General features: G+C 41.6%; 1 protein-coding gene and 1 long non-coding RNA gene across 2 annotated transcripts; one reads left to right on the forward strand and one right to left on the reverse strand.

Moving 5' to 3' along the window:
* Positions 1-288: 288 nt before the first annotated feature.
* On the reverse strand, positions 289-10,905 carry LOC116959968. The gene is made up of 3 exons (XR_004406102.2): positions 10,138-10,905; positions 1,247-1,557; positions 289-846 (listed from the first exon to the last, which is right to left on the reverse strand). It is a non-coding gene; the product is annotated as an uncharacterized LOC116959968 (long non-coding RNA).
* PCNX4 (pecanex 4) lies at positions 9,500-26,169 on the forward strand. Its single transcript, XM_032985934.2, has 11 exons — positions 9,500-10,159; positions 13,530-14,256; positions 15,898-16,077; positions 16,166-16,680; positions 17,526-17,626; positions 17,775-17,897; positions 18,158-18,521; positions 21,261-21,364; positions 21,783-22,819; positions 23,370-23,556; positions 23,925-26,169. The coding sequence occupies exons 2-11, from the start codon at positions 13,568-13,570 to the stop codon at positions 24,174-24,176; spliced, it is 3,552 nt and encodes a 1,183-aa protein (XP_032841825.2). The 5' UTR covers positions 9,500-10,159; positions 13,530-13,567; the 3' UTR covers positions 24,177-26,169.
* The last annotated feature ends 845 nt before the right edge of the window (positions 26,170-27,014 follow it).

Genomic DNA, 27,014 nt, shown 5'->3' on the forward strand with positions numbered 1-27,014 from the left:
GGAGAGTTGGGGAGGGACTCTTGATCAGGGGGTGTGGGGTAACAGTTTTAAACTGAAAGAGGGGAGATTTAGTTCAGATCTAGGGCAGAAATTCTCCCCTGTGTGGGGGGTGAGGCGCTGGCCCAGGGTGCCCAGAGCAGCTGTGGCTGCCCCCTCCCTGGAAGGGTTCAAGGCCAGGTTGGACGGGGCTGGGAGCCCCCTGGGCTGGGGGAAGGGGGCCCTGCCCGGGGCAGGGGGCTGGGACTAGACAGGCTTTAAAGTCCCTTCCAACCCAAACCATTCCATGATTCTATGAATGTGCTAAAATTTCTCAGTGTGGATGAAAGAGCGGGCCTGGGTACTCCTGACCAATTCCAAATGGGTTGGAAATACAGGCTGCCTCCAACACAAACATATTCATTATTGACTCCCCAGAAACCAGGATTATGCTCCCAATGTCCTTAATGCACTGTCTGAGCCATCCATTATAGACTGGAAAGTCTGGACTCAAAGTAGGGCCCAAAGTAACAAATCTTCACAGTTGGCTATAAATCTGTATCATGAATTGATGACTATCCAATGAGAATGGCAAAAGTAAAGAAACACACCAAGAGCTCTGTCAGACTGCTCCATGAAGCTCTTGGTCCTTTCTACCCCCAAAATAATAGGCAACATGATAAAGGCAAAGAAAAAATTTGAGATACTCAGGACATTTGGCAATGTGATGGTGATTCCGGCTGGTGACATTTCACAGCCAGCATTTAGCTGTATTTTGTATACTCAGGGAAACAACGTGGACACTCTACTTCCTCATCATAGGTGAGCTGAGGGCAGAGGCGGTGAGGTCTTGTTGTTGGAAAGAACAACCTTGGAGAAAAAACATAGTATTGAGAGGAAACTATGAATTTCAGTTATATAAATACACAGAAAATAAGTGGTTTATTCATAACCAAGAATTCCTGTCATTAAAAAAGAAATGCTATAAATACAAAATTTTAGGACTCAGATTACAACATGGAGAATTAAATACCTGCAGTTCCTCTCTCTGTATAAACTTACAAAGCTAATTATTGTATGGATTGCTTTTGTCCTCATTTCAGATTTGTCAGCCTCCAGAGCTCAGGATAATAACTTGGTCTTATAAATGTGAGGGTTATGAGTTAAAAAATTAGGTAACTAATGATGTGTGGATTTTGTGGGAACCTAAGATACTTAAATCTCCATCCCTCCAACTCTTTCCCAAATGGTTCTTTGTATAAAGACTTACACAAAGAGCAGTCTCATGAAGTTCAACGAAGCGATTTGCGAAGTCTTGTACCCAGAGATGAATAACCCCGAGTGCCAGTGCAGGCTGAGGCCAACTGGTTGGAAAGCAGCTTTGCAAGAAAGGCCCTGGGGGTCCTGGTGGACAACAAGCTGACCATGAGCCAGCAAGGTGACCTTGCAGCAAAGCAAGCTGACAGCCTCCAGGGATGAATTAAGAAGAGCATCTCCAACAGGCCAAGGGAGGTGATCCTTCTCCTCTCTTCAGTACTGGTGAGGCCACATCTGCAGCACTGGATCCAGTCCTGGTCTCTCCTGTACAAAAGAGACATGGACATACTGGAATGAGTCCAGCAAAAGGCCACAATGATGGTTAAGGGACTGGAGAATTGGTCATATGAGGAGAGATTGAAGGAGCCAGGCTGTTGAACCTGGAGAAGCTCAGGAGAATCTTATCAATGTGTATAAACACATGATGTGAAGGAGAAAGAAGATGGAGCCAGACTCTTCTCAGTGGTGCCCAGGGAAAGGACAAGAGGCAACGGACATGCATTGGCATACAGGAAACTCCATTTAGACATTACAAGTTTTTACTGGGAGGAAGGTTAAACACTGAAACAGGTTGCCCAGAGAGGCTGTGGGGTCTCCTTTCTTGGATATTCAAAACCAAACTGGATGCAGCCCTGAGCAACTTGCTGTAGCTGACCCAAATTTGAGCAGAGCTTGGACTAGACAACCTCTAAAGGTCATAGAATCATAGAATGGTTTGGGTTGGAAGGAACCTTTAAAGGCCATCTAGTCCAACCCCCCTGCAATGAGCAGGGACATCTTCAACTAGCTCAGGTTGCTCAGAGCCCCATCCAGCCTGGCCTTGAACATTTCCAATGATGGGGCATCTACAACCTCTCTGGGCAACCTCTTCCAGTGTTTCACCACCCTCATCATAAAAAATTTCAGTTTAAAACCGTTACCCCTTGTCCTATCATTACAACCCCTGATAAAGAGCCCCTCCCTCCCCCATCTTTTTTCCTGTCCCCCCTTTAAGCCCTGGGAGGACACTCGAAGGTCTCCCCGGAGCCTTCTCTTCTCCAGGCTGAACACTCCCAACTCTCTCAGCCTGCCCTCACAAGGAAGGTGCTCCAGCCCCTTGATCATCTTCATGGCCTCCTCTGGACCCGCTCAAGTACGTCCATGTTTTTCTTGTGTTTGGGGCCCCAGAGGTGGACACAGCACTGCAGGGGTCTCATGAGAGAAGAGTAGAGGGTCCCTTCCAACCTCCACACTTCTTTGATTCTGTGACTGCCTAGCCAGTTTTTTTTTTTTTCCAAGTTATTGATGTGTTTTGCAACAGGAAGAGCAACAAGCTGTATCAACAAACTCTTGCCACTGGAAAAGCTGAATTAATTGCTAGAATCACACCAGCAGCTGGAATAAATGTGAGTTTCTGTTCAAAGGCCTGCCAATGTAAACATTATTGTTGCAGAATCTGAGCACTAGCCGTGGGCTATATTCCAGATTTCTTAATGTGCCTCAAGAATACAGACATCATTAGCCACAGCATTAGCACCCTGATAAGAGCTGCATGCAAGATAGCAAGGGGAGGGGCTGGCTGAAATGGTGATTGAGCCTGTGCCGCACGCTCTGCTGCACCGAAGGGGCTATGGATGCTTTAGCCTGGCCAGAAAATCATCCTGTGACAAACACGTGCCAGATACAGGAAAGAGCTACGAAGATGGTTACAGAGCACCCACCAGAGAGGCCTGGGAGAGCAACTTTCTTGTACTCCGGGGAAAACTGTCAGCAATCCCCAGATCCTCCTGCCCACTTCAAGTCTTCCACCCAGCCCCTGGACAAGAAGCATTTAATGAACGTTCAGTTAAACAGAAATATTGTGCTGCTCCAAAACTGTTGGTGGAAGGAGAGTAATGGCCAGGCACCAGGGCAGGAAGAGGTGAGGGATAGGCAAGCCTGAACTCTGCTGGGAAGGGGTGGGCTGGCAGCCCTGTGTGTATTTACTGTGGCGGGACAGGACGAAGGGGGCAGCTGAGTCCCGTTAACGCAAGGGGCAGGGAGGCCTGTGGAACGGGGCACGGCCACGCCGCCCTGTGCCATTCCCCAGCAGCATTCAAGCCCGCAGGCTGGCACGGGACAGTGTCCCAGCCTGAACGCTGCCTTCGGCCGAGCCTCGGGGTGGGACCAGCCAAACCTCCGCATGCCTGCACAGCGGGAATGGAGAGAGAAGGGTCCTTCCCTTCCATTTCCTGGTGGAATGATGAGCGGCTTGGCTGAGATAAGGGAGATTTCATTACAGACCTTGCCTATTTGGCAGAGGGCTTTTTTAAGCTTCGGTTCCTGGACATTTAAGCTTTCGTTTTTTTCAGAAAAAGCCATGTAAATATAATTCCTAAAGACACAAAGCTGAGAAGCAATAGTCCTCCCACCTCAAAATCATTCAGCCTAGTTTTTAAGTCCATCACAGAAGTTAGGGGAGAAGGTCTGCCTAATTATTTACTGAGCATTTGCAGATGAAAATATTATTCTAAAGTACATCAAGTGTGTTCCAAAGATCAATTTTAGACCTAATAGTGTGATCTGTTACATCCATCACAGGAAGATATTTTATTGGGATTATGGTTGTAGGTTTTACAGATTTAATTGCAATGCTTGTCTGCCCCCTTCTATATAGATGACATGAAATTAAACAAACTGGAGCTAGATACTAAGGAATGATTTATTTTGAAACGTGATTGCACATTTTTAATCAAGTTTGACATAGTTATTTAAGTAGACCTGTTCAGGAACGAAATTAATCTTTAGGCTGGCTTTATTTTTAATTTTGCAATTTACTATGTATCTAAATGTTGAACTATAATTTATTTCTAACCATGGTTAGAATGGTTTTGTTATATATTCAATAAATCAACATCTGAGAAAGGACATCTTCTGTATTTTGTTACTGCTCAAGCAATTTTCACTTGGAACCATGCTATTATTTACTCTTTGCTTTCTTGTCTAGTTCTGCACATCAGATGTCTATAATTGCCATCCTTCAAATTGCAAATACAGCCTGTTTATTTCACATCCAAAACATAAGCACAAGAACAAGAATAGAGGTTGACTAAGACAATTGTTCACTAGAACAATCCCCCAAGATCCAAACCTAGTGAAGTTTTTAAGTATATATTTAATTTAAAACATGTTAGTATTTCCATTGCCTTTGAAAGAATATATTTTATGTTAAGGCTTCTGTAGAAATTCTCATACTTCAATTATGCACAGGCTGAAGAACTCCACTGGATAGAAGTCTGAGCACCTTGCAAGCTGAGCAGACCTACTACAGTAAATGCAGCCCTCTTTGTCTTTCAGAAACTAAATTCCTTTATTGTTTTTATACTGTAATAGACTCAAACTTCAATTTAAGTTTTAAAATGGATAATAGAAATATGACATACGTATTAAGTGAAATTTCAGATACAAGGTTTTCTAATTTGCCAAAATAGCTCCACTGGAAGTGGCTCATTCTTAGCAAATTACCTGTGACAAGTCGGGATTTCACTGTTAAGCCTCTCAAATACTCCAACTTCTGTTCAGAGCAGTATCTAAAAACTCATCATGCCCAGTCCTTGATGATGAACAAGAATTCAATTCAAACTGAAAAGAGGCAGTGCTGGGAGAGGTTCTGACATTCAGAAAGGGTAGGAGGATAAAAGAGAAAGGAAAATGACAGACTCAGTCTGCACCATTACTAAAATGAGATCGTTTCTTTTGTTCTCCTGAACCTTCTGCTCTATTTGCCAGGAATCATATTAGCAACAGAAACTGTGAGAATCTGTCCAACCTTATTAGAGAAGCTGGACGCAAAGAAATTATTAAAAACTTTTTTAAATGTACTTGCACATAAAAAGAAAAAGGCAGAGTTTTAGTATTCTGCAATGTTAGATCAAAACCCACGTCAGAAAAACTGAACATCAAACTAGGAAAGCTTAATTAACAGTATTGCAGTGTGCTGAGCACCAGCACAGAACAGTACTTCACCAGTTGTGTCTATATATATGTTTTATTACTTAGGACAGACCTGGATAGGTTTAAACAGAGGCATGCTCCCGAGCTCTTCTCAAGAGCAACCAGTTCACCCAAGATGTTCCTCTACTGCCCAAGCATACTGTTCAATACTGCCACCCAAAAGAGCTCTGAAGGGCCAGCTCCGCTCCTGGGAAGCATTTTGATGGCTGGCAGTGAATCTCTCCTCCACGTGGGAGATTCAGCAGCAGACCTCAAAGTTCATAATGCTGCAGGAGCAGGTGATGATTCTGGTGTATGCCAAGATGCCATAGCTGAATGCAATATTGTTGGAATTTCGCATGAGAATCTTCATACTGAGACATTCCCTCACTGGTCTGTTTTTTTGAAGACATCAGTGGAAGCAACAGGTAAGGACTAATTAATACTTTAAGTCAAGCACACAGGGCTAATGCTTGTCCTTGGGTGATGGGATCAGGCTCTCTCTCTAGCCAGATTTTACTAGAATAGCAAATAATGACTCTTCCATAGCCTTGTCTGTAGCCTCACGGTTAGGACATCTTTCACTGAGTGACCCAGTGAGCTGGACTCTTTCAGACTAAGAAGGTCCTTGGCCTCCTTCTTCTTGGGGTGGAGAGCCACTAGCCTTCTTCACAAAAGGCAGGTCCTAGCACCATACCACTGCCTTTCAGTCCTTCTTAAGCCAGGTACCAGCCCTGCCAGGGGCATCACTGCTCCGAGTGGATCGAGGCACTTTATGCACAACCACAGACCAGACGCACTGAGACAGCAGCTCAGACCTGCTCCCGGAGCAATGCTTCCTAACGGCTAACGCCCGCAGTGCTCCACTGAGCGAGCACCGAACTGTCCTCCAGAGACACCTACTTAGCTCTGTTTCCAATCTTGCACAAAGCCCAAATGCCTCGCTTAGACCTTTCAATTAATTTTTGGGGTCAAGAATAACTTTTTAAGTTGTTGCAATGTTGGATGCTGGATGGCAGCGATCTGAATTTAGTCTTTAACAGCTAGTGTGTATGAGTATGACCATTCTTCATCGAGTGAAGTGCTCAAAGACATAGGATATGCTGCCTTGCATGTAGATGATACAAACTTTAATACTGCTGTGGCAGCTACAAATTGTCCTTAAGGTCTAGCAGTAAAAGGTTGTGTGTCAGTGGAGTGGAGTGTCTTGCACACGATGTCTCTATTTATAACCACGTCTCTGTGGCCGCAGACTGTTGCACCCTGTCAAACTAAAGATGCAGAATATCCCACAGTCAATGCTGGATTGTCACTTAGGATTCTAGTAGTACACAAATTTGCAATTTGTAATTCTTTCTTTGTCCCTTTCTCCTCAGATCAGTGATAGATTCTCAAAGCACAGCAACTGAAAGAGACTTCCAAGGCAAGTGAGTCTTTCCCAAAACATAAAATATTTAACTGGATTGCTTCCATAATCAAGATGTTTTCAACATTAAATACAAGGAGGAAAAAGAAGGAAAACTGCTTTGTTAAACAACAAAAATTATTCAGATCACAGCTCCTGATTTTAAGAATATCTTACACAAACTAAAAGGAAATTTGCAAACTCGGACTGTTTTATCCTTCACTGGCAGCAATACTGGAAGAATACGGTTCTCATAAAATCCAAACCATATTATACACAAAACTAAACTGATTAGAAATACTTTTATATTGCTTTAATGTCATAATAGCTAGGTATCAATTCTGAAATGATTTGAAGTGTATGCTTAGCTGCCATACAGGAAGGGTAGCTGAACGGGAGTTGATACTTCAGTTAATAGAACGCATGACATGGATGACTGTTGCCCTTGGACTCTTAATTGTACCTCAGAACTGTCATCAGAAGCCTTTGCTGTCAGGAAAACATAGCTACCTTTCACATGTAGGAACGGGGTACTTTTTTGTAAAGTTTATTTTAGAGGGATAAAGTAATCCAAAAATAATCAAGCTCCCTAGTACGTCATGTTTTTCTGCCAGCCTAAGGCCATATTGTCGAAAGGCATTACTTCCAAGGGAGCCATAGAAAAGTAGCCATGAACAGCATACACCCAGCATAAGCAGCTTTCCACCAAGCGACATAGATAAATGTAAGATGGTTTTCCTATGGAATGCAGAACAAAAAGACTGAGTAAAATGAGGAGTCAGATTTCACTCTGATATCTTCTGTTTGTGAACGCCAGCCTACAGATCTCAATATACCAATAATTACTAACTTTGGGCATCAGGAAAAGGAGAGTAACTTCTGTGATCTGATTTGAAAGTAACCTTTTTTTTTTTTTTACCTAGCACTAATTCTGTAAACGAATCATTTCCTACAAGCTCTGTCTTCCTTAATGGTCAGTAAATGCAATAAAGCATCTAATTCTCCTACTCTTATCGTTGTATTTAAAGATGCATTCCAAAACAAAAATCACTTTTTTGGTTTATCTTTAAAGAGAAGAAAAGTCACTAAGAAAAATATTTGCTACTGCATGCATCATTCTAAACAAAGTAAACATTAAAAATATGGAAATATGCAAAATTATTATTTGGGGAGTCAGGACTAATAGCCCTTTCATAAACCAAAAAGAAGCAAGACAAAAACCAAGTCCCAAGTCAGCAAATAGTTTATGTGTTTCTTAATTTTAAGCAGATAAGGAGTCCTATTAATTTCAGTGGGACAGTTCTCTTAGAGAAAATAAATTAGTATGCTCCCGTCTCCAGTAAATAGATTGGAGTTTGCACTGACAGAAATTCTGATTTATTCTTTGGAGCAAGGGAGAAATCGTAGGAAATGGGGACAGGTAAGAAGCTTTCTCTGAGTTTAGAAACGCAAGCAGCAGAGCTTGCAAAGAAATAAATCTCATGTCTGCTTCCCCTCTGCAATTGCTATTTAAGATTTACATATTCCAGAATAGAATCATAATCTTTACAAAATCATAATGGAATTGGTGAACTGGTACAGGACAAAACTTGTGAACAAAAAGTAAGTACCTACTACAGACCTTTAATGAACTGTAGAGAGATGCGCTTTATGTTGGACTATCTATGAGACATACAAATACATCATTTTAATAGGATTGTAACAGATACATTTGAAGGACAGGGTGAATAAATCTTAAGTCAAGGATCCTGAAAAAATGGACAGTTTGTTTGAGATACTCATATTTGTCTTCCAATAGGCTGGACTTTAGCATTTGTACCACTGAGTCTCATTTAAAAGAAATTCAGTAAAGGTAAATGAGAATTTTTCTTTGATAGCATTTCCAACATTTTACACTGTGATACCCCAATCTAACAGCCTTTTTATTATCTCTGAAGAATAAAGATTAACAGACCTACAAAAAGGTTCTGATGCTTCTTATAAGAATTGATTAGAGTAATTCTTTTAGTCTATCTAAAATTGTAAGCATATGCCTGTGTGTTAAATTTTATTAGGGATTCAGATCAAAATGGAAATAACTAATAATTTACATAGTGATTGTTTTAACAGATAATAAGGTAGACATATGCATGCCCTGGTAGTCTAATGAATAGCAAATTATACATTTTAGTACTATTAGATATAAATTATGTTAAGCATGCTCTATTAAACAGTCAGCATTTAATGGGTGTAGTTTGAAGTGACAAGTACTATTGCAGTATTTGGTTGTATGTTTCAATTTGCCAGTGAATGCTCAAGTTTATTTAACCTAAAAGAAAAGTGAGAATGCACTTTCCCCTACCCGAGGCTAGAACCAGTGTTCTCACCTTGAACTAGTTATACATAGACACACCACTAACATTCAAAATTAAAGAAACTTTTAAGAGTATTTTTGAATCATGGCAGAATGATGTGGATTATTTGCGCTACGTGTTTTAATACTAGAATGTTGTGCATTGAACGTTAAATGTAATAAAGAAGCAGACTGATTCGCTTGATGTTGCACTTTTGTTCATGTGTGATTATGAAAGTGACTTTTAAAAAGTGATGAAAAAACCAGCCTCTGGTATTTCCATGCCAGCTTTGACAGAGAGAGAGAAAACTTGAGGGAACCAAAGCCATCTGGGTAACAAATTCATCAACCAAAGAGGGACCAGCCTTCAAAAGCTGCGCCGCTGGGAAGGGGGACATGGATCGATGCAGCGAGGGGCCCCAGGGCACCAGGCCCGGCTCAGGGCTGGCGATGGCGGCCGCAGGGAGCCCCTGCCTGCCTTGCCACAGCTCCTCTGCAGACCCTTTTCTCCCCTTTTTCTTCACTTCGGGAAGCTACTGGCAGGCCACAGCTAGAAAGACGCCTCACACCTAATTTTACACCAGGAGGAAGACGGTTATGTGTGGAAAGCGGAGCTGGGACAACTGCCGGGGGAAGCGCTGGCAGCCGGGACGGCGGGTGGCCGCGGGTCTCGGGGCGGCAGCCTGCCTGAGGGCAAGCCCCGCCGCAGGGTCGCGGGAACCCGATCAGCCCTTCGCCGCCACTCGCAGCTTTTGCGGGGACCCCTCCGCGAAGACGCCCGGAGAAGTCCCTCGCTGTCACCCCGCCGGCCAGGGCCGCTTCCCGCAGGCAGCGCCGAACCCCGCAGCACCCCGCCTCCCCCGGCCGCCTCAGGCGGGCAAAATGGCGGCGCTGGCCGAGGGGAGGGAAGAAGGGGCGGGGAGGGGAGGGGGCCGCGGCGGCGAGGCTGGGCCTCACCGCCAGCGGTAGCCACCGTCTCCACCCTTCTCCTCCCTGCCGACCTCAGCAGCAGCGGCGGAGGGGGCGCCGCTGGCGGGGAGGAGCGCCTGACCGCGGCCTGCGCCCTTCACACCCAGGCGGGAGGAGAGCGCTCCGCCATCCTCCCGCCGCAAGCTCAGCCCCGTTCCCCGTCTTCCCGCCCCGCAAAGCCCCTGACCTGCTCCGAGTCCGGGCCAGAGGTAGGTGCCCGCCTCGCAGAGGCTCTTTCCCGCAGCTGCCGCTCGCCGCAGGGGTGCAGGCACCCACCTGCCCGCTGCCCCCCGGGGTTCGGCAGCAGCCGGGGCGCCGCGGGGCCCTTCGCTGGAGCAGGCAGCGGCGCCAGGGCCTCCCCGCGGCGGTGCGGGGCGGCCGGGGGCGGCAGCCCGTCCCGCCCGGCTCTGCTTAACCCCCGTTGCCCTCTCCTGGGTTTGCCGTGCTTCGGCGGGCCCGCTGGCAGCCCGGCTTCCCTTCCCCTTCGGCGCTGAAAACAGCAGAGGCTGTATTTTTGGTGGCTTGGTTGGTTATTTTAATACCCATTCCTGCATCAGATCGGAGGGAGCCGTGGCTGGATTGGAAGTGTGGTTGGCTCCGTTGGGAGCCCGTCTGCTCAGGAGCCTCAGGAAGGTCTGCAGCCCTTCCCAAAAATGGCCCCGGGGTGCTCTTCCCATCATGGATGGAGCACGTTGGCCTAAAGCGCTTTGTCCCCTGTCTCACGGGGGGATGGCATCGATGGGGTTGAGGAGAGGCGCCCAGCCTGCTCTGTCAGGTTCCTGGGTTGGAAGCCGGCCTGCAGCACAGCTGAATCTTTAACCATGGAGAGGAGGTGCAGGTGGCCGGGCACAGGATTTGCCTGGAGAGCGGCTGCTCGCAGCTCGCCCTGCACCTTCCACACTGGCGTTCCTTCTTTCTGTGCTAGCAGGTGGTTTATAACTGTTGCTTAGTCTCGCATGAAAAGACCTGGAAGACCACTGAGGTAAGTATTTTTAAGCCTTGTGTGCTTCAGCGGCTTAGATGGCTGAGCGCTGTACACGTGTTCTCCTGTAATCTCTTTGAAGTATACCCAAACTGCGTGGAGCTGATCCACCATCAATGGGCATGAAGGATGATGTTCATTTAGACAGAAATTCAGGCCACCCTGTGAATTTCTGCTTGAATTTGAGCAAGATTTGCTTTGTTTCCTTTTGCAGTGAGGAGATAGAGAGGATATCGCGGGACGGAACTTGTTAAATGAACTTATGGTGTTAAAGTCCTTTTACTATGCTTGTTATGATAATATCTAAGTCACATGGATCCCTGCTGCTGATGACAAACTGTTGTGGTGCGGACTGTTTGGGTAACCAGGCAAGTTGTCAAAGTCAGGCCAGGCCTGTATGTTAGGAATGTATATTGAAGCCAGGTCCTGTAAACACTCATTAATATGTGGAGGCTTGTTGCTAGGGCTTTGCACAGAAATAACGAGACAGGCATGAGTGCCTCTTTGAAGTCCTAATGTGCTACCTGACTATTTGGAAGCCAGGAGGACAGTTGAGGGTATCCTTCCCATAGATCGTGAGCTTCAGTCTTGGGATTTTCATTTATAAATATCACATCTTTTTATGGCTTGTTTTGGAGTATAGCCAAGTAGAACTATATTGTTTATGTGTGTAGATTTTTGTGTCTTACACAAAGATGTCTATTGTTTACATAGAAACTGTAAGAGGAATGTTTTGTTAACATTTTGTGAGCAATATAAACTGACAAACACAAATGCAGAGTAGAACTGGAAACAAAAATAGCCCTTCTTAGAGCAAAACCCCACAGCTGCCAGAAAACTGTTTTTCAAGAAAAACTATGCACCTATTTGTTCTATGTTTCTTTTAAACTGTTTTTATCATTTATGTACATATAAATCTTCTACTGCATGTAACTTTCACAGCAATGTAGTTTCATGCCTATGTAGCCCTCTAAATGGTGTTTCTTTTTATAAACAAGATTGACTGAATTGTGATTTATTTTTTTTAATTACATTTGAAATTTGTTTTTAGTTGGGTGTGTCCCTGTTACATTTTCAAATTCCTGAGCTGACTGCAATGAATTCCCTTCTCCATTGTCAACATGTGTCTTTTCCATTAAGACTCACTACTGCCTTTTCCTTCCCTTAAGAAACTTTCATTGGATTGAAAGAATATGACCAAAAAACCTCTGTTTTCAGTATTCCATGTTCAGTATTCTATGTGTAATAGTAATTCCACAGCCTACATGGAGAGTAGCTACAGAGCATGTGGGGTTCTGCTTTTCACTGTGGAGTGTATTGACCTAATGATCCCTGAACACAAATTTCCAGTCATTGATAATGCATATGAATGAACTTTCATCTTTCTCATTTGCATTGTTATTTCTTCTCAGAAGCACCTAAAAGCATTTGCTATTTTAGAAAGAAGGGTTCACAGTAGTTTGGAAACTTAACGGCAGCCAAGTGTTTAATTTTTAATATATCAGCAATGATGGCTAATAAGTATTCATCAGATAATACAGGTCCAGTAGAAGAAAGTCAGAATTTCAGTACTTCCACTTCTCCTAATGCATACCAACATCTCTTTTTTTTTTTTTTTTTTTTTAGAATTATTATTAATGAAGTGCTTTAGCACTGCATTTTTGTGCTGTTTTTTCACTCTGTTTCTTAGCTTGAGTATTCATGAATTCTTTTGCTGAATAGCATAGTTACCATCTTACATTCATTATTTCTACATTGCCTGATCCTCTCTAAATGAGTATTCATATCTGATTTCTATTTGATGATTCACTGTAAATGTTCACAGGTAACTTTTTTTTTCCTTTTTTCAGCTTTCTCCACTGACATATAGAAGAACATAAGCTGAATCTGCTACAACTCACAAATATTGTGTTTATTTTTTTATTTTATATGTTTTAGGAAGTAGAGAGTGAACTGTTTATTTTATGTCTTGTGTAGTGCTTAGTACAGTGTGATCCTGTTCTGCAACTAGGATGTGTAGGGAGGACAGTAAAAATGCTGATGTGGAAAACAATTTTTAATACTTCTAGTATATTTTTTTTACAGTTAGTTTATTTCATAAGACTTTGATTTTTACAGGGTCCTTGGTGTGACTGTATCCTTGCACTTATTTGGCTATCCACTGAAATCACTGACTCTTCTGTTTGTATATGGAGATACTTAATAAGATTAATTGAAATTAGAGGTCTGTGGCAAGATGTAATTAGAATCAGACTGGATGGAAAAAAAAAATCAGTTTTAGGAAGGTTGTTCTGGTATAGAAATGAGTTGGTTTTATGAGGTCCCAAGATCAGGTTGTATGTTTTACTTGTTGCCTAAACCTTCAGATTAAAGAATATGTTCACATTTTAAAATAGTCTTTTTCTGTTTTAGGTGTTTGCTTAGTGGTTGTATTCTAGCAGATTCTGTGGGTGCTTTGGGATGATGTCTACTAACACTAACATGTCAGAATTCCACTACAACTTGATAAAAGAAAATAGGACGAAAGAATTCCCTGGTTAAGTTCTGAGTTCTAGATTCAGTAACGTTTCCTTCTTTTTCTTTCTGTTCTCTTACAGGAAAAATGATACTCATCCAGCATTCCTGAGTGATAAGAATGGGTCCAGATGTACCTCTGCTGAATGATTACAAACAGGAGTTCTTCTTGAAGCGCTTTCCACAGACTGTGCTGGGAGGGCCCCGGCTTAAATTAGGCTATTGTGCCCCTCCTTACATATATGTGAATCAGATTATTCTTTTCTTGACGCCATGGGTTTTGGGAGGAGTAGGAACACTTATGTACCAGTTAGGCATTATGAAAGACTACTATACCGCAGCACTTTCAGGAGGACTGATGTTTGTCACTGCGCTCATTCTTCAGATGACAAATCTATATGCAAAGCAGAAAACAGTGACAGTAGAAAGAATGCAAATTCAGAATACTCTAACAGATGAAGATGAGTTTGAATTTTCCAGCTGTGTAGGTTCAGAGACAGTAAAATTTATTATTCCTGGCAAGAAGTATATAATCAACACTGTATTTCATTCCCTTCTGGCAGGGGTATTGTGTGGGTTGGGAACTTTGTATTTGCTGCCAAACAGAATAAGCTTGCTATATAGCAACATTGGGGGAACTGTTATGATCTTTGTATTTGGATGGGTGACTATATGTATAGGAGAGTATTCGTTAATCGTAAATACAGCTACCGAAACAGCTACTTTCCAAGCACTGGATACCTACGAAATCACTGCTCTAATGAGACCTTTCTATATTTTTGTCTTTATTGCAGTGGATCTTGCACACAGGTAAACCTAATACAGCATTTGGCTAATTAAAGTAATGCTTGTGCTATATATTTTTTATGAAATAGATGAAATTACTCTTCTGAGAAAAATTTATTTTGAGACTTTAATCGTAGCAACTCCAAAGAAAGAAGCTAGAAGAGTGTATGGTAGAAATTGAGGCTTTACACTGTGCATGGAAGTTTGTTCTTAAATTTTTATAGCATTCCATATAAATTAGAAAGAGTGGTTAGAGCAGTTCCTAAGTAAGGGACAGCTAAAATTATCTTCTACCATGTTAATTTCAGTATTTTCGTACAAGAGCATTTGCATCAACATCCTTTTAAAGGATTTCTTTTGAAAACCCATGTTCCTGACCTGGAATCATAAATCTAAACACTGCAGACTTCAGGAGTATTGGATTTATATCCTCATTTCATCCTGGAATATTTTCTAATTTTTAGTCTTTGCAAAGTGATTGCAGAGGGTTTTAAACTACAGGCAAAGAAGGAGTATGAATTTGGTTTTAATGAATGGATAAGCAAATGTGAACGTTGCTATATATTTGTTGAACTTGGATTCTTAAATGCTTTTGTAACGCAAAGAACTGTGTCTACAACTAGGAGACTTCTATGTTTCCACTTTTCAGATGAGTGTCTTGGCTAAAGTATTTGTAGAATGTCTTAAAGCAAGATGCTTTTAAATTTACTGTATGCATTCTTTCTTCCTCTTGGGTGATATTTATATCTTTGTCACATGTACATTTTTTATGGTTGGGGTACTTCAAATGCATTTGAAAAAAAACCATGCATATTTGATTTTACTAGTTTTGTACTTGGAGATGTCTTTGTTAATGATTTACCTTAGTTACCTCTTCGGTTTTGATATGAGAAGTATACACATGGTTTTGGATCCCAAATTCTTCTATCTAATTTCCTGAGGAGAAAATTCAGACATTCTTTAAATTCCTGACAAAATTCCTTTGAGGATTACTTATTTATTAAGAATTAGAGAGAAACCAAATATCTTAGCAGTCTACCTTTAACTTAATTAGTTAGCTGGTGAACTACATATGACTTAGAATTTATGCAAATTTCCAATACTGATCTTTGTGTTTTTACAGGCAGATTTTAATACTTCTATGTAGCAAATAACATTTTATATTCCTAAAGAGAGTTTATGTCTTGGTGTACAGGCAACATGCCAGTTCTTTCAGTGTTAAGACATCTTGGGTCTTAGACTTTTTTAAAGTTTTTCTTTTGTAATTCTGAAAAAATATAGTTAGCATTTTTTTGTTAAATGGTTGACATCTTAGAGCCTGTGGACCTTTCTTTTCGCACAAGTATTTCATAAGTGTATTATCACAACAGTATCAAAACAATTAGGATACTTACATCACTTGACTCATTTGTATAATCTGAAGGCTTTGCATATTTTGAATGAAAAATTAGCCTGTGTTCTGATGTTCTGATCAGTGTATTACTGCCCCAAGCATAAATGTATACCCTTATTTTTCTTTTAACAGGTACTAGTTGAGGTTTTGTAGATTGAATATGTAATGTTTATACTTCTGGATTTGCTGTAGTAGTTAAAAAAAAATAGTCTTCCTACACATCAGTTATCTTTTCCTTCACAGAAGTCAAATACGTTTCTTCTTTTATCCAGGTTTGCTGTCAACACACCCATTCTAGAACTGACAAACCAGATTTTGCACATCATATTTCTTTTTCTGCCATTCTTATGGGCAATGGGAATTCTGCCCCCGCTTGACGCACTTTTTCTGTGGGGAATGGAACAACTGTTGGAGTTTGGACTAGGAGGTTCACCTATGTCAAGTAACACAAAGTAAATGTTTATATAACTGTAAAGTATATCAATATTGTTTATAACCTTTTTCTTTTCAAGCAAATCTTTTTTATTTTCTCCTTCACAGGTTATTAGTAATGTTTCTCATTTCTGCTGGAACAGCAATAGCATCGTATTTCATTCCCAGCACTCTCGGTGTGATCCTCTTCATGACTGGATTTGGGTTCATACTGAGTCTTAACCTAAGCGAGATTGGTTTTGCCTTCAAACACACCATGATCAGCCATTTAGCCTCCCGCAAATCTAAAAATATGCACAGAGGTCTTAGAATACAGTTTGGGTGGAGGGAATTTATTTTTTATTTGACTGTGTTGACATTTGCTCTTATAGAAGCTAGCCTGCTGCATCAATTTGCAGGCTTTTCATCATTTTCCAAAGCCAGTCCTCAGGCCATAGCAAGTTACATTCTGATCATATTGCTTATAATTACGTGGATTCTTAGAGAGATTCAGAGAGTGTACTTGTTTGGAGTCTTCCGAAACCCCTTTTATCCAAAGGATGTCAGGACTGTGACTGTGTTCATGGAGAAGCAAAGAAGGCTAATGAAAGTTGGTGTTGTCAGGAGGATTTTACTAACACTAGGTAGGAATACACACTGTCTGTTGTTTGTTAGATGATGCTTGTAGGAAGATTGAAACAACGCTAGAATTACTGTATGTGCGAGATTCTGTGAACAAACTAAGAAAAGCCAAGTAGCTGGAAATACTTGTTGATGTTTTGCTAAATTGTGCATTGAGGTCAAGATTACTGGTTCAGAATATTTGGAAGTGATTAGTGATTTTATTTATTTCTTTTTCAGGGGTAAAGCTAAAAAGTTGAGCCTTTTAAAAGTCCAGCTCAGAAAACAAGGCCTTTTAAAGGACTTTAGTTGTAGCATCAGTGCTCACTTTTGAAAAAATGGCTCTTTTAGATTTTTTTTTTTTTTTTTAGTAGGTACTTGGAAACAAATGTGAGTTCAGAGTCTTCAAGCTGACTAAATATTTGGTTCTTACAACTTGCTAGTAAAGGGAACAGTCTCCTTCCTGGTAGGTTAGGGACAAATATACCTACTTGGGGGTAACCAAAATTTGATCTAAATTATTTAATTTTATAAAGAAGCATCACTTTGGGGAAGTGTGTTGATGAGTATTATTCCCATGGGGTTTTTTTATTTATTTGAGTATTCTTATAGGGAAACAAACATGCGACAAAAAAAGTAATCTCAAGTAACAACTAAGCATCAACATAAATGTTTGCCGTCCTGGACCGTTAGTGCAGATAGGCTGTTTGATATCCTGGAAGTGTAATGCCAAGAGGAATTTGTAATAATGAAGGGAAGAGTTCTCTTTTTGCACTAAGATTTCCATTCTGCAATAAGACTGCTTACCTCTGTAGACTTTAATCGTGGTTTTGGAAGGAAATCAATGATTCTTTTATTTCAATTACAGTGTCTCCGTTTGCTATGATAGCATTCCTGTCACTAGACCGTTCACTACAGAATCTTCATTCTGTGTCTGTCTGCATTGGATTCACAAGAATATTTAGGATGGTAATTTCAATTTTAAATATGTTAGCCTAAGAAATTATCTTCGGCATGATTTAAGTAGTAAGGTGACTTGGAAGAAATATTCCAGGTCATGAAAACAGAGGTAGATAAATACCTTTATAAATGTGTGTCTAACATATCTCTATTTTAGGTCTGGCAGAATACAGAAAACGCCCTGCTGGACATAGTGGTTGTGTCAGTAGCACAGATGTTGGTGTTTAATCCAGACCTCTGGTGGAACAGGAGCCTTGATACAGGAATCAGACTCTTGCTGGTAAGTGTCATAATGTAAATTTAAGCAGATAACAGTCACTTAAAGTCTTTGTTTCTTTTCCCTCCCTTACTACAGAATTAGAGAGTCCAGAGCCTAGTGAATAGAAGCTAAAGAACTGTGTATTAAGGTATACACTCTACTACCAGTCAGTCATAGTCATGCTTAATTTTCTTAAAATTTTTGTAGTTAAGGCAGCTTTGGCAGTGCTGAATATACAATCCAGGATACAAATAAACATGTTTGTTTTATGTGTCTTGCAGGTTGGTATCCTGCGGAATCGACTGCTTCAGTTTGTTTCAAAGTTGCACTTTGCCATCGCTATTCTTTTGACATCTTGGACGGAGAAAAAACAACGCCGGAAATCTACCACCACCATAATCACGCTCAATGTTGTTTTCTTCCCGATCCTGCTGACCTTCATTGCCATCTCTGCGCTCCTTTCTTCTCCCTTGCTGCCGCTCTTCACGCTACCAGTGTTTTTGATCGGGTTTCCTAGGCCTGTCCGGAGCTGGCCGGGACCTGTGGGGGCTGCAGCCTGTGTTTGCTCCGACACCGTGTACTACCAGCAGATGGTTCCCAGTCTGGCTGTTGCTCTGCAGTCTGCCCTAGCAGCCGGGAGCCTGGGTAGGTACGCTTGCAACACTGAGGGGATGTAGCTAAATGTTTCAGAAAACACCGTTTTGCTGGAAAACAGGAGAATTGTAGCATCTGATTTAAACCACGTTTCATGGCATAGGTTAAATCTGATGTTCTGAGACCGAGGAAAAAGTGATTACTTTTATCCTGGTATATCTCTACTTGTCACGTTCTTTTAAAACAATAATTCTGGTTTGGTTTGTTTAAAATAAGGAGAAACCTAAACGGTGATGAAACAGTATCAATCCTAATCTTTTTATACTGAGCGAAAAAGAATAGTATGAATTCATCCCCCCCAACCAGAGGCAGTAAATTGAAGAGTTCTCAACAGTCAGTGGGCAGAAGGAGGTGTGTCAGACTGCTCTTTGTGGTTGTGTATATATGTGTCCTCTGCATCAATCCTGTTACTTAGGATCCAGAAAGTGACTTTGCTAATTTGTCTCTGTTAAGTAGGTGTGGTGAATATGGACTGGATGATTGTAAAATATATGATATAGCCTAACTAGCAGTAAACAGCTGAGAACTGAACCAGTTGATAAGACTTAATGTCCTATCTTGTGCAGGCAGTTAGGATAGTATTGTAACAGCACTTGAGGTCTTAAAACCTGTGAAAGACATCACGATGGGTATTTCACAGAATTATATAAACAGAGGTGAAGAAATGCCGAGTCTTCTTCCCAGCTGGAGACAGAATAACTGTTAAAATTGCAAGCTGCTTTTCTTGAGAAACAGTCTTCGTGTAACCTAAATAATCAAGATTGTTGCCCTTAGACAAGAGGCAAATATTTACATAAGCCTCTTAGAAAATGGTTTATGACTAGAAAAAAATGGGCTAATATTTAAAGACACTGGAAGTTAACCTTAATCACACTTTTCTGAAGACTATGTGCAGGTGCTTTACTAGGAAACATTTGCTGCAGTTTCAGTACTGGTGTAGAGAGAGGTATTTAAAAATAAAACAAGGAAGCTTTTTTCCTCTAGAGAGAGACACTTCAGTTTGTCTACTGTATCAGCCTATGTGTGCTTTATAGATATAATTCATACATTTATAATATATGATATATAATTATCTTTCATATATCTTTTTTTTTTATCTATCCATATTTTATATATGTGTGTATAGATCTATATATACACAATGGGGAAACATATATATATTTTTATATATATATATATTTGTTTCCCCGTTGCTATTGTGACTGGTGGTATGTATGCCTCATTAAATAATTTAAAACACTACTCTTGAGGAGGCAAAAAAGTCTCTTCTTTAATGGCAAAATCTGTGAATTAATGTCTTCAAGCAAGAAAAGATGAGTCGTTCTCAGATGAGTTCAAAATGAAGAGGTACCACTTTGTGTGTCTCTATTTTAATTTAAAGCCATAATTTTTCTCTGTGTAAAAGAATTTTAGTAGCTTTAACAGCTAGCAAGAAAAGAATTAAAATCTTTGCAAAATGTTAGCAAGAAAAGGCACTTCATTATCTCAGTGGAATAGAAAAGGTTACTTAAATTTTTAACTACAGCTTAATGGTTGGTTTCACTGATTTTATCTTACAACATTCTGAAACTAAAATTCTCTGTGCAAGTGAGTGATCACTTGGACGTGAGTGATAGCAGAAGCGGGTGATGAACTGGCAGCAAATGTGATGCTTAAGAACAGCACGGTGGTATTGGAGAAGTTGGCAGTAGGCGATAACAAAAGAAATACACTGTAACCAGCAGTTGCTGGAAGTTTGGCATTGTACTTGTTGAAATAGGTAGAAGAGAGAAAAAGTACTGCTTTTGGATATGTCATCTAACTTTTACAGTGAGAGACAGACTCGGGGATTTTTGGGTACTGATTACTTTGATGTGTGACCTGAAGTTGTTCAAGACTTGATTTTGTGTGGCTGTTTTTGGCGATGCCACACTTAATAGAGTAGGCTCAGATTTATTCCACACGCAGACACGCAGAGGTATTTCAGAAAGACTTTTGACTGTATCTACTGTTAAGTGTTCAGTGTGTATGATGCTGATTCACAAATCACTAAAGATGAACAGGTGCTCTTGCTCTGCCTCCATTTATGTGTCTGTAAAATGGGTGTGATATGTCATTGGTAAGCTGACGCTTGAGCAGAATCATTTACACTCTGGATTTCGCATGCTAAGGGATATTTTTCTAATCATTCTGGAATACAGGCAAGTCAGTTCAGGACCTAGTAGTGTAGGTAATAAATCCTGCTGAGTTTTGTCTTTATTTCTCCCATAACCAGTTAACTTCATGCTCCACAGCAGATAGGGCCATTAAGACACTCGTGTGCTAGGTGACGATTCTTGAATGTAATTGGCAGTCGTAAGAATTTTAAATCTCCAGGTGACATCAGTGGGAAATGCAGCCAAAGATGGTCTTTAATCGTGCAAGTCGTCTGTACAAAGGGAATTGAGGGTGGGGTTGCTAAACCCTGGTCCAGTATGAATATTGTAGTTCTGCAGCTGTGTGAGGGTTTCCCGGTTTTCCACAGCTTTTGCAAAGATAGCACTGCAATTTCAAGATCTAGCTCTGCAGCTAGTTTCTTTGAGATTCTGGGGTACTAGTTAGCCAGTTTTAACTAATTTTGATGTTGATGTAGAAATATTTTGTGTTTGCAGTTGAATTCCTCACTTGGTGTGTAGAAAAGATTTTAGTCAATATAATACCACAGTAATACCATAGGTTTTGTTTTGTTTTGTTTTGTTTTTTCTTGTCTAGGTCTCTCTCTACCTGGATCACATTACTTGTGCCGTTTTCAGGATAGACTGATGTGGATATTGGTGCTAGAAAGAGGTTTTACTTACTGTGGTGTTAACATTAAGGTAACTATGCTGAGGACTGACATATTAAAATCATGCAAACATTTTGGTGTGTAACATTTCAGCAATGTAACTAATTTACCTGATGGTACAGCCAGTTTTTTAAGATGAGTATTACTGCTCTATTAACTAGTCTTGCAACTGATGTGCTTAGCAGCTCTGACATTTTTTTATCATCTGGCTTGTGACACAACGTCTTTAATAAGCTGGCTGATAAGATCTGTATGAGGGCAAAGATTTATTTTTTAAGACACTGATCTGTGTCTAATACTGTAGTGAGTGCTTTGCTGTTACTATTATCTCTAAATAGATTTCTGGGTGCAGTTCTGGAAATATCGACAATGAAACTTATCTTTATTCGGAAAAATTTTGTTGCAAGAAAACAGCTTGCTAGCATTTTAAGTTTTCGTTTTTGCTTTAGGGGCTAGAATTGCAGGAAACATCCTGTCATGCTGCTGAAGCTCACAGAGTTGATGAAATTTTTGAAATGGCCTTCGAACATCAGGAGCACACAAAGATTCTCTCTCCTAATCACCATTTCGGACACATTTTGACTCCTTGCACTGTTCTACCTGTGCGGCTGTATTCTGATGCCAGAAATGTGTTATCTGGAATAATTGACTCTCATGAAAACTTAAAGCATCTGAAAGATGATTTTATTAAAGTGCTTGTATGGATGCTTGTCCGGTATTGTTATAAAAAATCAAAAACATGGGAAAGCCCAGGCAAAGCCGACAAGAACGAAAAAGGATCGTTTCCAGAAAATCAGCATAGTGGTGCAGCAGAGAGATCCCGGCCTCTGAGGGAAGAAGATAGCTTTAGTGTTGATACGATTGAGGACTGGACTGATGATAGTGACATTTTTGATCTTGAACCCAGTGGCAGAATGAAACACAGAAAAGAACCTGGGCAGTTGGGAACTACACCAAAAGTACATCTGTCTATTCCAGGATCAGTGGAAACACAGAGCCAAAACGTCCCACAAGAAATGTCACCGGAAGATAAATTACACAGGGCTGTTGTGCTTGGGCTTCCTGCTGTGGACAAAGGGAAACAGCAAGAAGCTTTGCCTCGGGTTGAATTTAGTTGCTCTTACTCAGAGCTATTGAGCATCCCTGAAGAATGGAGAACAGCCCCGGTGCCGCCTTCCAAAATCAATGAAATGAGGCAGAGGTTTCCAGAAGAATGGTACCACTTCATTTTGAGTCAACTGGACTTCTTTCATCTGAAAGAAAAGCCTTCCAATTTACTTGAAGACCTTATGAAAGATAAAGCTTTGAAAGACTTATACATCCATGGAGTACTGTCGTGTTGTTTTGGTCTGTTTGGACTGGATAACGCCGTGCCTGCCCCGAGCCACGTGTTCAGAGCGTACACTGGGGGTATTCCCTGGTCTGCGGGTTTGGACTGGCTAACTGGCAAACCGGAGCTATTCCAACTGGCATTAAAAGCATTCAGGTAAAAGGAAAGCATTCCCTCAGAGTATAAAAATGATATAAAGAGTAAGTATCGATTCACTAAGAGTAGTTCATGTTAAAACCATATAATTTAAATATATTTGTAGCTTCTTCCTACCTAAATACTGCCTGTAACCTGAGGCAGTGAAGGCTGTGATAGGGAGATTCCTTCCTCCTGCCCTTCCCCACAGCTGCCTCCAGCACTGGGAACCCGCTCAGTGGAGTGGGGAAAAACCAACCCGTTCTCATTGTCCTCATGATCTAAGAGAATTTGTGATGGAGTTGGATGTTTGGCACTTTCCATTGTCGGGCAGCGGGAGCCGTGTTTGATGCGAATGAAAGATGTTTAAGCTAATGGGTCCTTACCTCTGGCCGAGCTAAAAGCATATACCCCTCCTGACCTGCGCTGACTCGGCCGACGAGCAGTAACTCACAAAGTTGCTGCTGCTTGATAAGGTTTGATGGTGCCTCTCCACCTCCTGTAGCCTGAGGAGGCTTTCTTCCTCCTGCCTTGCTGCGCTACTTACTGTGTGACTTTCTGTACCTTTCAGATACACTTTTAAACTTATGGTTGACAAAGCAAGCCTGGGCCCAGCTGAGAACTTCAAAGAGCTGGTTAACTATCTGGAAGAGTATGAAAATGATTGGTACATTGGACTGGTATCAGATCTTGAGTGGCAGCAAGCGGTTCTTCAGGAAAAGCCATACCTTTTTTCACTGGGGCACGACCCAAACATGGTAAGAAAAAAAATTACTGGTAAGCCAGGTCAAAGTTTGGTTTTCTTTTCCACGGCTTTTTTGCTTTTTAGTTGCATTCCAGTACATGAAGGCCATGCAAACAAAGTTTGTGTTTGTAGTGGAGAGGAGCTGACATCATTGTTGTTGAAAATCACACCACGTTCTTCCTCAGAGGCAGCAAGGTTTCCTGATTATCTTCCCCAAAGGAAGAATTGAAGCGAGGAGACTGGTTTATGTACTTTGCCATTTGTAAAGGGATGATATTCATAGTATGTAGCCCCAGAGCTTCATTTAGTGCTTTGTAACCAAAATGTTTGTGTGCCTGCCTGGAGAATGTACTGAACATTTTGATCTGTTTGTTCTTAAAGGGAATTTACACTGGGCGAGTCCTCACTCTTCAGGAATTGTTAGTACAAGTGGGAAGACTTAATGACGAAGCTGTCCGAGGTCAGTGGGCAAATCTGTCCTGGGAGCTGCTCTATGCCACAAACGATGATGAGGAACGCTACAGCATCCAGGCACACCCAGTTCTTCTGCGAAACCTGACTGTGCAGGCTGCCGACCCGCCTCTTGGCTACCCCGTTTATTCGTCTGAACTTCTGCATCTGCCTTTGTTCTAGCATGTCGGTAGCACTGATTTTTTTTTTTTTTTTTTTTTTTTTTTAATAATTATTATTACGATGATGTGTTTTCCATCTGCATGTTGGGAATCAAACGTTCACGCTACATTTCTACACTACAAATAAGGTTTTCCTCTCAAAGTGGCGTTGGATGGCAGTGCCAAGCCAGCGTACCTTATTTGCACAGAAATGGTGCTGGCCTGAACCTTCAGCAGGCAGGAAGTTTTGAACTGGTTTCTTGCTGCTGGAACATGTGAGACACCATTGCCTGTGTGGCTGACGAGCCAGGAGATGCTGAAATTCTCTTCTCCAGCTTAGAGGAGAACAGCATGATTCTGATCATTAACTATTTTTGGTGCATTCTGGGTTTTTTTGTGTGTGTTGTTTTTTTTGTTGTTTTTGTTTGTTTGTTTTTTTTCCTTGGACAGGTGACTTGCACTGACAGTCAGGTTACAGCTCACTGTAGTAACGTCAACCACAGAGTTGGTAACCAAAGTGTACATATGACTATTTATATGAATTTTTTTTAATCTGGCCATTTTGTATTGGACCGAGTTCAGTTTTAGCATTTGTTATAATATATGACTTTCGCTGATCTTCCTTAATTGTAGTAAGTTATCAGCTATGCTTTAACAAAGTAAGTTGTAAGGGATTATTTTTACCAAAGTGCTTGTTTTGGGGGCAGAGAGAGTTTATATAAAACCGCGTGCATTCTGACACAGTAATAACCTGTGTGACCTACTGATGAAAGAAGTAAATGTTTAATTAGGGGAGAGAAGGAATTAAAGTCCAAACGGATTAATTTTGTCTCCTCCTTCCAATATCCATATATTTTATATATATCTACGTATCTCTGTTGTTTGCAACCTCCGTGCACATCACTGCTCAGTCTTCCACAACTACAGTGAGAGCTTGATGATGGGAGGGGGAAGGGAGGGCACTGATACCCAGCTGTCTGTACCAGAAGCAATTTATTTATTTTAGCCTTATCACAGGTTAGAACCGAATTTGACAATTGGTTTGTAATACTACAGGTCTCCTTGAAAACAGGTCAGGGCCGTCTCTCCAGTGGCTTGTTTATCCTGGTCGTTACCACAGGTCATTAGCACATAAATGTGTTTTCTCTGTCGATCAGTCATTACCGTGTAGTTGCTGCTGGCATAGGCCAAGCAGGGAGTAGGTAATTGTCTTTAACCTGTGGAATCAATTTAAATCAGATCTGCTCTGTAACTGAATTAGTACTGGTTTAGAACACCCCACGCTCTATCGTTTGGAGCACGTTTATTACTTCACACCTTTAAGACCTTTTTGTATCAGATAAAATTTGTCACAGGACTGTGTACTGTGTACATGGCTATTGGCCGTTTCGTTTGAGCAGTGACCATAAGCAATTCTTTTAAAAATACGCAAACCATGTAGTGGAAATCAGAAGCGGTAAGGAAACACCTGTCAAACTCCCGTGCTACAATGCTCTAACATACAGGATGAAATTCAGGTAGAGCATTAATGGGAGCAGCTTTTAGAAGGTGATTGTTTGGTGTAAAGTGCGGGAGTGTAAATAACAAAGTGCTGGTGACCTCAAGTCACCTTGCTTGGCCAGGGACTGGATCGGGGAGTACAGAATCCTGGGAACAGATCTGGAAAGGCTTTCAGAGAGCACCTATTTCAGCTCCCGCTCAGAAGGAACTCCTGGCAAATGTTTAATCTGATTTAAAACTTTCAATACCCGGAATATCATGAACTCATCAAGTAGTTCACCTCAGTTCTTTGCTGTTCTTGCAGCAGTGCGAAAGTTGGAGTTTTTTCCTAAATTTAATTAAACCTCCCTGCCTCATTGTAAGCTTCTTACTACTTGTCTTCTGTATGGTCACAGAAAATTTAATTGCCTTTTCTTTGCAGCAGCAGCAGCAGTCTTGTATTTGAAGATGCTGTGATTTCTGCCCTCATTCTTTGTCTCCTGTAAACCCAATAAATGAGTTGAGATAAAACTGAAGAGAGCTGCCCTCCTCCTCTCTCGCCGTCTCTGGTTCCCTCCCTCCGGCACGCAGCCTCCTTGCTGGTGACTGGCCCCGGTGTTCCAGCGGAGATCCCCCGGGGCACCGGGTGGGGGAACAGGACCTGGCGATACGCAGGATTCCCGGTTGTGCAGGGGAGTGTGGAGGGGGCCCTGGCCCCGGCCAGCACAGGCTGCCTGCCCCGCAGCCCCCGATTCGCCGACACACCAGCCCGGGCTGTGCGCTCTGGTCCGCTTTGCAACAGCATGACCCCGATTCACGTCACGACCCTCTGTAACCCTCTTTAGATTTTTTTTTTTTTTTTGGCAGAAACACGAGTTACAGCCTCTTGCTCTGTACCACGCGTTTGTGCAGCTGAGTGCCTCTGTGAAGGGCGTTGTGGTGTTTGCACGCCCTTGAACCGTGGCTTGTTTGTTTTGGAGCATTTCTGTGATTTATCGGGAACTTAGAGCACCTTCAAGCCTGGTCTTGTCTGCAGCCCTAGTAGCGTATAATACATGCTGCTATTTGGATTACAGATGGAACAGTAGTACTGGGCTGAGTATCCAGGACTGAGCCTACGAGTGGCCGCCCCACCGTGTTCCCGTGAGGCCACGGAGAACTGCTCCCTGTTTCCTAACCAGGTGTGTGCATCAGCTTTACTTGGTAATTCTTACCAACACCTACTTGCTTTGCAGATGGCCCCGTTCATCACACGGAGGTAAGACACCTTCATCATGGCTTTGGAGAACCTTTACTTAACGAGATCAGTTTTAAAGAGTTTTAAATCCTTGCTAGAGGATTTTCAGGCCCTTTTTTTTGAGACTTTCCCAAAAACATTAAG

Source organism: Tyto alba, unplaced genomic scaffold (genome assembly GCF_018691265.1).
Source record: "Tyto alba isolate M040663 unplaced genomic scaffold, T.alba_DEE_v4.0 Super-Scaffold_29, whole genome shotgun sequence".
Lineage (NCBI taxonomy): Eukaryota > Metazoa > Chordata > Aves > Strigiformes > Tytonidae > Tyto > Tyto alba.